The following is a 12870-nucleotide window of genomic DNA, read 5'->3' as shown; positions in this document are numbered from 1 at the left end:
CAAAGGGTAAGATGCATTTTGGGGAAGTGTTTCAAGCACTTACACACACTAATGCAAAACATGCTTGCTCCATGATGGCTTCGAAACATGTGCATTTAATTTTTATTCAGGGATCTTGGTAACATTCATCATTCAATACAGTTCCTCTGTAAAGTCACCAAAACAAACTTGAATGACAGGTCAAAAGGAGCAGAGATATACTGTACCCCTAGAGAATAAATACAAATAATTTTAACAGATCAGAAGCCATTTTCTCTTAATCCACACATCATTAAACATGCATTACATTTCAGAAGACACAACCAATTTGCTCTGCGGGGGTGGGGAATCTTAATCAGTAATCTTAAAATTATAGTAAATTAAAATTCTTCTTATCCCAAACAGTTTTTTAAAATCTCTTTTTAGGCTACTGATTAAGCTGGTTTTTGTTTTACTTTGCCCACTACCATAACTTCTATTAATCTTTCCCCCATTTGCTCATGATTTGTGGTTGAAGAAATTGTGGTTGAAGAAATACTGCTGATTTTATGAGTAGGTTTTTTTGGACGGGGTTTGTTTGGTTGGGGGGGTTGCAAGAGTAACTTTTTAGTGCCCTCCCACACAAACATGTAGGTTTGCTTTTATTTAGGGTGGCCAACCTCCAGGTAAAGGATCGAAACCCCACTCTGTCATGGAAACTTGCTGGGTGACCATGGGCCAGTTACATGATACATGACACATGAAGCTGCCTTACCCTTGGTCCATCAAAGTCAGTATTGTCTGCTCAGACCGGCAGCAGCTCTCCAGGGTCTCAGGCAGAGGTTTTTCACATCACCTACTTGCCTAGTCCCTTTAACTGGAGATGCCAGGGATTGTACCTGGGACCTTCTGCATGCAAAGCAGATGCTCTACCACCGAGCCACAGTCACACTTACTTAGCCTAACCTGGCTCACAGTGTTGTTGGGGGGATAAAATGGAGGAGAGGGGGATGATATAAGCCACTTCCAGTCCCCACTGGGGAGATGAGTACAAAATGAAGTAAATAAAATAAATGCCCACCCCTCACAATTGTTATATTTTGTGAAATACAACATATACTTGTCAACTTTTGGGTCATTTTTTACCCACAACTAAAACCATCAGTGTGCATAAAGTGCCATCAAGTCACACCTGACTTATGGCAACCCAGTAGGGTTTTCAAGGCAAGAAACGTTCAGCCATTGCCTTCATTTGCATAGCGACCTTGGGATTCCTTGGTGGTCTCCGATCCAAGTACTAACCAGGTACAGCAGACCATCCTGTGCCACAAGGTGGGCGCGTGCACCACCGGTTGGATGCCTGCCTGGCCGCGCAAGGGGGGGGTCATCAAGGGCAGCTGCCTGCTTGGGGCTTGGTCGGCTAATTTTTAAGTTGATCATTTTATAAGGCCCACGAATGATGTTTTAAATATCCAAATGGCCCTTGGCAGAAAAAAGGTTCCCCACCCCTGCCATAAAGGGTTGATTTTCTTTTTCTTGACCAACTAGTAGCATGTTCAATAAATCCCCTAAGACCTTTTATTTCTCTGAGTGGCTTTGGGGGCCTATTAAACTCCCTACCGGATTAGTAAAGTACACTTTTTGCTTGGGCAGCTTTATTATATAAACACAGGACCTTTCTCCCCTGCAAATTTATTGAAGAGAAGGAGGAAAACAAGGCAAAACTAGAGCGAGGTGAAAGAAAGAGAAGTCCAGGACAACACCACAAGCTTTAGTGCTAGAAAATAGCTACATTAAAAAAAAAAAAAAAACTACCTGATACAATTCAAACTCTCTCACAAAGACATTTTCCCTTTTGGACCTCTTTCTAGAGCACAAAATGAATTGGTGGGGGAAAACGTATAGGAGAAATCCAGGAATAAACACCCCTTATGATTCAGAACATGATCTTCCCAACAACAAGCATGATCTAATCAAGAGGGTTTCATTTAATAAAATTTTAGCTTGGCTTCATCTTTTGAAAACTGAAATAGTTATAATCGAACCAAACTAGGTAGCTATCTTTTCTTCTAAGAGCACTGATATAAAATTGTTTATATTGCTACAAGATTTATATTACTACAGGATTTGCAGACTCAGTTAAGCAAACACAATCCATACCAGGAATCAGAAGCACAGAATAAATATTATTGCTCACGAGCACAACTTCCCCTAATACATAAGTTGGTGGGACAGAGCTTGCTTGTGTGAAGATTCAGTTGAACATCATGATGGTAAAAACCATTAACTGAACAGACGCAGCTTAACTAGGGCTGATTGACTAGAGGTGGGCTGTAATATCAAATGCTCTTTCTCCCTCACATCCATTCCCCTCAAATACGTCCCCCCACAGTACCATCATTAACTTGGGTTAATGCTCAGCTCCACCACTTAACTAGAGTTAATGCTAACCAGAAATTCTATAACCAGCTTCAAATCCTAGTTAATAATTAATCCCAGTTAATGTTTACCATGGCTAAGCGAGGCACTGGTATAAAAAAAATGGGATAAAAACTACCTAGACAAATAGGTAGGAAAGGAGGGAGAAATCCATGTCAGAAAAGGAAAAAGATGAGTAAGAGGTCACAAGCAATCTCAGAAGAAGGAAGAGGAGGAGGAGGAGGAGGAGGAGGAGAAGAAGAAGAAGAGTTGGTTTTTATATGCAGATTTTCTCTACCTTTTAAGGAGAATCAAACCAGCTTAAAATCTCCTTCCCTTCCTCTCCCCAAAACAGACAACTTGTGAGGCTGGTGAGGCTAAGACAGTTCAGGAAGAACTGTGACTAGCCCAAGGTCACCCAGCTGGCTTCGTGTGGAGGAGTGGGGAAACCAACCCAGTTCACCAGATTAGTGTCCGCCACTCATGTGGAGGAGTGGGGGATCAAACCTGGTTCTCCAGATCAGAGTCCACCACTCTAAACCACCGCTCTTAAACACTACACCACGCTGGCTCTCTCAATACGCTGCAGGGAAAGAGGAGAGGCAGGAAAGCTCCATTTCTCTCCCTCGAAGCTCCACCATCATTACTGGCATGGGGAGCCCAAGCTTTTGCCCTTAAAGGTCAGGAATGCGCTGTTAGAGTTACGGAATTCAAACACCTGAGCCATGTTTTGGATTTCCAGATACAGGTAGCGTGTCCCTTATTCGGACATCCCATATCTGGACTGATCCAGAAACCAGACCCGTCAAGCCAGCAAGCAGGCAGATCCGTGCTGCCTGCTTTCAATGTTTCCTCTCACGTAAAAAAAATAAAATACAGTGTACACAGCATCGTAGCTGGAGAATGAAAGCCTGCCATTGTTAGTTTGTTTGTGTTGCTCTTGTTTAACAGTTGATACAAGTATTCTGGTGAGATAGTTACACCTTTGCTTTCTGATGGTTCAATGTACACAATGTTATTTAAAATATTCTAATAAATATTGTTTAAAAGTACATTCAGGCTATGTGTATAAAGTGTATATAAAACACAAATGAATTTGGGTCCCATCCCCAAGATATCTCATTATGTACATGCAAAAATTCCAAAATGTTTCAATATAGAGAAAGATTGGAAATACAGACTACTTCTGGTCCCAAGCAGTCCGGATAAGGGATACTCAACCTGTACATTCTTGACTGTCCAGAGCTTTTCAAAGATATTTCATATTTGTAAAAATGTCTCGCAAAATATTTAGGAACCATTTTGATATATTACCTATCCATTAAAAGTTACCCAAAGTATGTGACCCCATTAATAAAAAGTTGCCAAGAAGTTTCTCAGTATTTTCAGGCACCTTGCTCAACTATGTGTTTCATATATCTAAGGTACCGGTATTTTCCTGAAATACGAAAAATCAGGGATTTAAATGAACACTTATTGAATTCCATTTTTAAAAAATGCACCATTATAAAAGTATGCTTAAACTGTTCTTGTTTGGGGCTGACCTGTGTTTGACATCTTATAATCCACCAGCAGAGTCAGCCAAATCCACTCATTTGTTTTTTTTTAATCTTCCAGTATTTTATTCATCTATCTGAAATATTTATCTGACCACCTTTTCCCTGACTAATTCAGGTCCCAAAGTTGTTAAACAGCACTACAAATAAATATACAATGTAAACATACAATATACAATAAAACTGTACACAACCACATAATTTAAAAGGTTTTAAAAAGATAAGTACATTTTAAACAAACCCTACATTAATATTGCCATTCTGAAACACCTTGGGCGCAGCTGGAAAAATATTCCCTTTGGCGCAGACTCAAAGTACCCCAAAAGCTCTGTGGAATAATTCTGTTTTACAGCCCCACCGAAAAGCCAGGAGGCTAGAAGCCCCTTGACCTCCGGGAGGCTGTTCCACAGGCATGCCTGAGCCCAGGGCCCTTGCAGAATGTGTCCTAGACCAAAGCTTCTTAAACTGTGGGTCGCGACCCCATATGGGGTTGAGGAACTGAATGTGGGGGTCGCGAAAAAATACCAAAGAATTGTTTTAAAATAAATTTCTTTACAATTTATTATCAGTAAATGTTCGATTTGTATGCCTATTTTATATACCTATATATCCGGGGTCGTGTAAAAATTTCTTGGGCAAAAAGGGATTGCGAGTGGAAAAGGTTTAAGAAACCCTGTCCTAGACAAAAAGGGGCACAGACAAGAGACCCCACTGGCAAGACTGAAGCTGCTCCATGGAACATACATCTCACATATGTTCCTGACTCCCCCCCCCCTTGCTTCAAAACACTTCGCTGCAAAAAGCGAACGTTTGCCAACCTCTCATCTGCTGTGCTTCTGACTTTTCAGAACTGTTAAGAGGGGATCTTATTCGCAAGCCCTCCCCTCCTCTTCTAACTGCAGTGATCACATTTCACTTTCACCCTCCGCTGGAATCCTGGGGTTCTCTTTGATCCCGATATATCTTTAAAGGATTGTCTTATATACACATATATGTTACCAATACATCCCCTTTTACCATCTTAGAAATGTCTTGACTTCAACACGTGCAATCCAAAATAGATCTGGGAAGGCTCGTGAATGTTTGCACAGCCTCCGGGACCAGCTACTATCAATTCTCCATTCCTTGGCATTATAAACACGTTGATTCATTGATTGCAACTGGTTCGGATTCTGAAGCCCACATTCTCAGCTACATTCGATCTAATATTACTTTACGTTCTTTTTCTTTTCTTTTTTGCACCGACTTCCAGGGAGGTCAAGGGTTGGTTATGAAACACTCTTGTCAAAAATAAAGCCCTTACAGTGCAGTATAAATTTACATTTTCCTGCCTGTGTTTGGTTACTTTTGGAAGCATTCATCTTTCAGACTATTTTTTTTCCATAATTGGCACCAGGCCAAAAATACAACACCACACAGGTAGGTTCAGTGGTAAGATGCACAATGGGTCTCCTGCCAGTCCCAGGGTCCAGAATGAATCCCATAATAATAAATGAATGATCCCGTGTGTCATATTTCAAATACTTCACATCAGAAGTTAATTTCACATACCCCATGGATCTGCTTTCACATTAAAAGAGAAGTGTTATTGATTTTTATTATTGAGCCCTTATCTCAATGTGTTTGATAGAGGGAGCATGGATTCAGCTTAAGAGACACGCATAAGCTTTAGTGTGTGTTTGCATGAAATTTTTTAAAACGGAGAAACAATAGCAACTGAAAGCCAGCCTATAACTTGCTTTCTGACTCTAGCCAGCATGGTGTAGTGGAGTGGCAGACTCTAATCTGGTGAACTGGGTTTGCTTCCTTGCTCCTCCACATGAAGCCTGCTGGGTGACCTTGGGCTAGTCATTATTGTTATCCCAGAATTAGTTGGTGAGAACTCGGTATCAGTTAAGTCACTATGATATCTTCATTACATTTAAGGGGAATATGTCTAAAAGGATCCAAAACAGCTTCCAAAATTATTCTCTTCATACGCATGTGTATCATCAGAAGTGTTACTTACCAAATTAGCCATGTAAATTGTAAGCAGTCCTCTCCTACAGACAGAAAAATACACAAATAAATTATTCAAGCCATATTGAAGTTAATTCCTCACAACACAACCAACAATTAATAATTTCGCTGTTTTGTCTAGGATTGTTCCATTCATACTGGTGGCTCGGATAATTAGCGAGAAGCAGGTTGCCAAGAGCATAACAGTCCAGTTCTCAAGCATTTCTGCTGCTTGTTCTAAATCAATGATCTGGTTTTAAAGTCATAAAATCACCCACTACGCTTATATCCCAACCTTCCTCAAGGAGGCAAACATGGAAATACCTCATTCCCCCACCCCTAAACCGTGAAATTTGTTAGGCTGCAAGCCAGCGACTGGTCCAAGAGTTTATCAGGCAATTTGTATACACCGTCTCTTTCCCAGAGTCAGGATCATAGTTAGTGACAAGAAAATAAATAAATTTAAAAAAAAATTAAAACAGGAAATTAAATTAAGACAAATGGTTAACAATTAATTAAATCAGCTGAACATTAAAAAAAACAGTTACATTAAAACTGTTAAGCCCAATTCAAGCTCTACAGTTGTGTCTTGCAGTCTCACTGCAAGGCCACAAAGATACCTGTCTCACCCCTTCCAGGAAGCTTTTTCATAGGGTTGCCAATCTCCAGGTACTGGAAAACAAATCAGACACCTCTATACATTTATCATAAGATGAGAAATTCAGTATAGGAATAGCTGTAAATAATGCCAATGAAGTTATGGCTATATATTTACAGTATGTGGTAATATAACGACCAACACCTCATATTACCAACAGACACATGTATTTATTTCTTTTACATATAGAATTTTAAACAACAACAACAATTTCTCAGCAATTCCTATAAAAGGTAAGTATTGCACTAATTCAATATAATTAAATTAAAATGTCCTTTATGATGTATTTCTTTTCTTTTGCAGCAGCTGATTGGTTGAAGGAGAAAACGATCGTTTCAAGGCACAGAGCCCGATTCTTCCTCAGTTCTTCCTATATGATACAATAAATAAAGCTCTTTCATAGTCATACTTATCCTAAAAAATATATTCCATATCAAAACTGCAACACAGGGCTAGAATTAGGGCAGGATTAACTACAGCCCCGGTTGTCGACCATTTTTTAAAATTAAAACACAATGAGAATGAGCTAAGATTCTTTGTCTTTTGGCGTCTACAAGGTAATAGATTTAATAGAAATGACAATGAAAGAATCCTTAGACGCAAGGAAGCATACTTTATACGTTTTGAATACCATGGCTCCTCATGGCTTAAACTTAGAGAACGACTTGTCTTGTTTTTTATAAATGTGTACTGTTACTTTAAGAATCTGGTTCATAGGCAATGTACATCAGCTGTAGTAAGGAGCGAACACCGGAGAGCTATTTAGGTAACTAGCTTGCACTTTTGTAATAACGCCATTGGGATTCTTACCAGCGTGGACTGAATCCTCTCACTTACCCTGACTGGGGACTTATTGTACATTATATTCATAAATGGTTATTCGGTGGAAACCTGAGATTATGGATGATGATGAGTAATTGCATAGGACGTATTTCTGTAAGTATATTTATTGCTGAGAATGTTTGAATTGTTATTTATTGCAGTTTTGATATGGAATATATTTTTTAGGATAAGTATGACTATGAAAGAGCTTTATTTATTGTATCATATAGGAAGAACTGAGGAAGAATCGGGCTCTGTGCCTTGAAACGATCGTTTTCTCCTTCAACCAATCAGCTGCTGCAAAAGAAAAGAAATACATCATAAAGGACATTTTAATTTAATTATATTGAATTAGTGCAATACTTACCTTTTATAGGAATTGCTGAGAAATTGTTGTTGTTATTTAAAATTCTATATGTAAAAGAAATAAATACATGTGTCTGTTGGTAATATGAGGTGTTGGTGGTTATATTACCACATACTGTAAATATATAGCCATAACTTCATTGGCATTATTTACAGCTATTCCTATACTGAATCTCCAGGTACTAGCTGGAGTTCTCCGACTATTACAACTGAACTCCAGCCGATAGAGATCAGCTCACCTGGAGAAAATGTCCGCCTTGGCAATTGGACCTCTATGGCATTGAAGTCCCTCTCCAAACCCCACCCTCCTCAGGCTCTGCCCCAAAAACCTTCTACCGGTGGCAAAGAGGGACCTGGCAACCCTACTGTTTCATAATATTGCGGCGGCAGCAGAAAATGCCAGGGCCATTGCAAAATTTATCCTAGCGAGTGAGGGCACTATTGGGAGACCCTGTTGTAAGGAATGCAATGGCACAATGGGCTCACACCAGGACAGACGGGTCTTCAACAGTGTCAGCCCCAGGTCAAGAAGGACTTTAGGGATAAACACCAGCACATGAAGGCTGCTGGGGGACCTTGAACCAGTCACAGTTCTCTCAGAACTCTCTCAGCCCATGCGTAAGCAGGCAATGGCTAACCACCTCCGAAGGTCTCTTGCCTTGAAAACCCTATGGAGTCGCCAAAAGCCATCTGTGACTTGACCGCACTTCCCACCCCCACCAATTAGATCCAGAAACAAATAATCAGCCAGTGAAGGGACTTCAGAAGGAGGTGTACCGCGGCCCCGATGGGCAGAGCCTAACAGCAAACAAGCCACTGCATTTTGCACCAGCTGAAGTTTCAAAATCATCGTCAAGGGCAACCAGTAGAATATATTGCAGTTACCAATATTTTACCAATTTTGAGCCCTTCAAAAGCTGCAACCCATCAAACGGTTCAGAGGGTTACCACGATCAGTACGGACATCTTGCCCAATCACTATCATCTCTGTCTAATCAGGATTCAGTTTCAGTTTACTCTCCCTTAGGCTTCTGAGTTTAGGCACTGGCTCAGCTGAGATAGCAGCTCCTGGAGATTTAGTCAAGGTGATGTATACAATGGACTGACTTCAGTGGTGTGAGGTATTTTTCCGGTTTGGGCTTAATAATCCTGGAAATTTTCTCCAAAAAATCCGAACTATAATGGATTTGGCTTTTCGAATAATTCAAAAATTTTCCGGTTTATTAAACCCGAACCTGAAAAATACGTGGCTCAGAGCTGAGCGCTGAGCTCCGCAGAGCCCACAGTTCAGTTCTGCACCACTGGGGGTTTAGATCCCCGATCCCACCTCCACAAAGAAGCAGGAGCCAACAGGCAGCTGCTTGCTGGCTCCCCCCTCCTCGAGGCATTTTTGGAGAGTTTTTTCTGGTTCAGCTTTAACCGAATGCACACCCCTACTAGTAACCTTCCCAGGGTCTGTTCAAAGCACAAGACGTTACACGTGCATTGCTTTAATTTCAGTAGTTCCACCAAAAGAAGGGGGCTTTCAGGGACCCATTCTGCTGCTCAGCTCCTTGCCTGAAACAAGCAGAAACAACTGTCCTTCAATAATGTGGGATGGAGAATTTTCTTTAAAAGTGCTTGTTTCATAGAAGCTGTTGCATTAGGTAGATTCAGAGTAATTCTATCCATAGAAAGCACATCCTGTGTACAAAGCATATTAAAATTGGTCTATATATGTATGTATATATGTGTAGTCAAGAGCCAGCGTGGTGTAGTGGTTAAAAGCAACTGACTCTAATCTAGAGAACCAGGTAAGATTCCTCACTCCTCCACATGAAGCCTACTGGGTGACCTTGGGCCAGTCACAGTTCTCTCTGAACTCTTTCAGTCCTCACAGAGGCAGGCAACAGCAAACCACCTATGAATGTCTCTTGCCTTGAAAACCTTACGGGGCCGCCATAAGTCAGCTGCAACTTAACTGCACTTCACACATATATGTAGTCATGGGCACAGGTGATGCTCAAATGACACTGGACATGTTTTACTGAATTCTTTTTCCCAATGAAATATTTCAGATCAAAAACTTTTAGCTACTGGAAAAATATGTTTCGAGATATTTGTACAGCATGTAAAATAAACATGGTTTTTTTTGTAGTTTATATTTATATTTACTAACCTTTTACATCATGCAAATGGAGTGGATCTCATTTAGCATTCAAAATGTTAACAGAAATCTTTCAAAGTGTTTGAGGAAACACAGTTGTTCTCACAATGAATCACCTAGGATCCATCCAAGGGCAACAGGCAAGCAGTACTATTACTGTAATGTCTGGACTTGGGGCGGGGATGAGGAGCTGGATCGGCCAGGAAGAGGATGAGCAGCAATCTCATATATTATACCTTCCTTGACCACAAGGTTGTGTGCCATGATCACCAAGAGCCGCCCCCCCCCCACTCTCAATCTGTGTCAAGGAGCCCCTGCCCTGGCAGAACTTCACTGAAATTGGGGGCGGGGGGTTGAAAAGAGAAGCTCTAGATCTGGGGTGTCAAACCCAATTGTTATGAGGGCCCTGATATGAGATAAATGTCACTTGGTTGGGCCAGGCCATACCTCGCCAACCCAGATTGAGAGTGTGGGGGGGTGGCTGCCTCAGCAGGCTCGTGGGCCGGATAAGAGCTCTCAAAGGGCAGGATCAAGTCCATGGGCCGTATGTTTGAAACCAATGTTCTAGATGAACAAAGCAGTATGTGGTGATCATCCCGTAAAAACTTACTTCGCAACACTGAATTACAGTGCTATTAAGTCCTGTGGCAAATGTGAATGCTTGAAACCAACCCACACAGGTGTGCTTCAACGAAGAGGGGATTTGTGAGGGCACAAATACAATTCTTCCAGCGTATCAAGCAGGTGACATAAGCCTTAACAATTATCTATGGCAAAATAATTTGCACCACTTTAATTCCCATCCATAGTTAAGAAGTGTCGTGCCCCAAGCTAGGAAGCGCGGAGCAAAGGGTGGAGTCTTGCTTGCCAGGTCAGAGTTGAGGAGTTTCCTCGGCCTCAGACCACTCAGCCGGGGAATCTGAGCTCGCTTCCCCGTCTGAGTCCGCCAGGGTTGAGGGCCACAGACACCTGGCCCTTCCCAGCCAGCCATCCTCCTCGGCCTCCAACCCACAACTCCCTTTTAAGCACTTCCCCCCCTGGCTCCGCCCTCCCGAGCCTATATGGGCCAGGGTGTTGTCCCGCCTTTCGGGGTCTTCCTATTGGAGGAGTCCCCGGTAACTCCGCCCTCGTCACGGCTCTCGCCCTGCCGCAGTTCCATGGGCCGTCGGGCTTAGCTCCAGACGCCCCCCCGCTTCCTCGCCTCGCTGCCGACCAAGGTCCTGTCGGCGGCTGGCGGGGGCCACTCCCCTGGACTTCCCTCGGGGCCCCATGGCGTCTGTTTTCCTGCAGGGGGAAGAGGAAGGGCCTGTGAGGAGCTGCCCCGCCCCGCTGGCTCCCGGGGCTCGGGGCCTCCTGCACTTCCCCACCAGGCTTCCCTCTCGGGCGACCCCCCCGTCTGCCTCCCTCTCTGCCGGTCCCTCCTGGCTCCAGCGTATCCCGAGACCCCCCCCAGCCTTCCCAGGCCTCAGGTGAGTGGCGGGTTGAGGGCCGAGCTTGCGCCGCCGGGACCCGGGCTGCCTCCCGCCCTCCCTGGATTCCTGGCGAGCGGCGGGGTGGGGCCGAGCTTGCGCCGCCGGGACCCGGGCCGCCTCCCGACCTTCCTGGGCTCCCGGCGAGCGACGGGGTGGGGGCCGAGCTTGCGCCGCCGGGACCCGGGCCGCCTCCCGACCTTCCTGGGCTTCCGGCTCCCGGCGGGGTGGGGGCCGAGTCCGCGACGCCCGGGGACGGGACGGTCGCAGGACAAGAAGATTGGGTACTGTGCCTCTCTAATGGTTTACTCCAGAGTTTCCCAAACGTTTTGAGTCATGGAGCACTTTTCAGGAGAGAAATTTGTCACGGAAGCACTAATTTTCACCTAGCACCTATATACTAAACCGAACGACAGTGGTATTTTTTCTTTCCAATCTCTTCATGGAGCACTAGGAGATGTTGGAGCACAGTTTGGGAACCTCTGGTTTAGACTGTACCTGGTTTAATGTATTTACAGCTGAAAATATGTTTGACAATATTCCTGTGAACGGTTCTAATTTCTGTAGGGATAAAGTCCTGTACTCAGTGGAACAAAAATAAGGAAGTGCCAACCTGGTCATCATTTCCTGAACTACAAGGCTGCATATAACTATTCATTCAGAAGGCCGAATCTTCACTGCAAAACAAAACCCAGACCATTAAAATATATGTTTATTCACCCATCTTGGAATCTTCAGTAATAAATCAAATATATCAATGGTAGCTAATTCAACCTTATAAGCAAATCGAGAAATGATAATTTACCTTCCTAACAGCTGCCTAACACCAAATGTGCCACAATTCCAGACCTACAACTATGGGAGGGGGTGTCTGGAGGATGTCTGAAATAACAAAGCATGTTTAAGTTATGTTTAATCATTCACACCCACCTATTTCCTACTTTTAGCTGAAGTCTCGACACTGAAATGCTGGTGCAAAAGTTCACTTAAAAGCAACAAGAGCAGCTAAGCTTTCAAAAACATTACAGAGAACGCAAAACACCAACTTAAGTAGGGATTTTTCAATATATATTTTTTTAAAAGCAAAAGTTGTTATGAAACCAAATATCTGTAACACATGGCTTACAGATTCCCAGTCAGCAGACTAAATACTACAACAAGATACAGCAGGAAAGTCCTTTAAGACTTGATTATTTGCTCAAAGTAAATATGCACTATAATCTGATCAGAACCATACAATGACCGGGCAATCTTGGGTTAAGCAACAGGCTTATACGCCTCAAACCATTAAAAAATTATAATAAAGGCATCAAGGGATGAGAAAAGGGAGGAAATATACTCGTTTTTAAAAAAAATATCAGAAAAGCATCATCATTCTGTAACAGCTGTTACATACTTACAGAAGTCCCTTATATGTTGCCTAGTTGGGGCCCAGTGATAGAGCATCTGCTTTGTTTGATACAGGTTCAATCACTGGAA

At 42.8% G+C, this 12870-nt stretch overlaps 1 protein-coding gene across 1 annotated transcript in view; it reads right to left on the bottom strand.

Annotated features, from left to right (window-relative positions):
* Positions 1-12870, bottom strand: part of TMEM135 (transmembrane protein 135) — a 200758-nt gene that overhangs the window by 148314 nt on the left and 39574 nt on the right. The window contains exon 4 of the mRNA XM_056858328.1: positions 5941-5974. Coding sequence (XP_056714306.1) covers positions 5941-5974 — 34 coding nt within the window. The remainder of the gene's footprint in view (positions 1-5940; positions 5975-12870) is intronic.

Source organism: Euleptes europaea, chromosome 12 (assembly GCF_029931775.1).
Source record: "Euleptes europaea isolate rEulEur1 chromosome 12, rEulEur1.hap1, whole genome shotgun sequence".
Lineage (NCBI taxonomy): Eukaryota > Metazoa > Chordata > Lepidosauria > Squamata > Sphaerodactylidae > Euleptes > Euleptes europaea.
The sequence above is the reverse complement of the archived record's forward strand: the minus strand, read 5'-3'. Positions and strand labels throughout refer to the sequence as shown.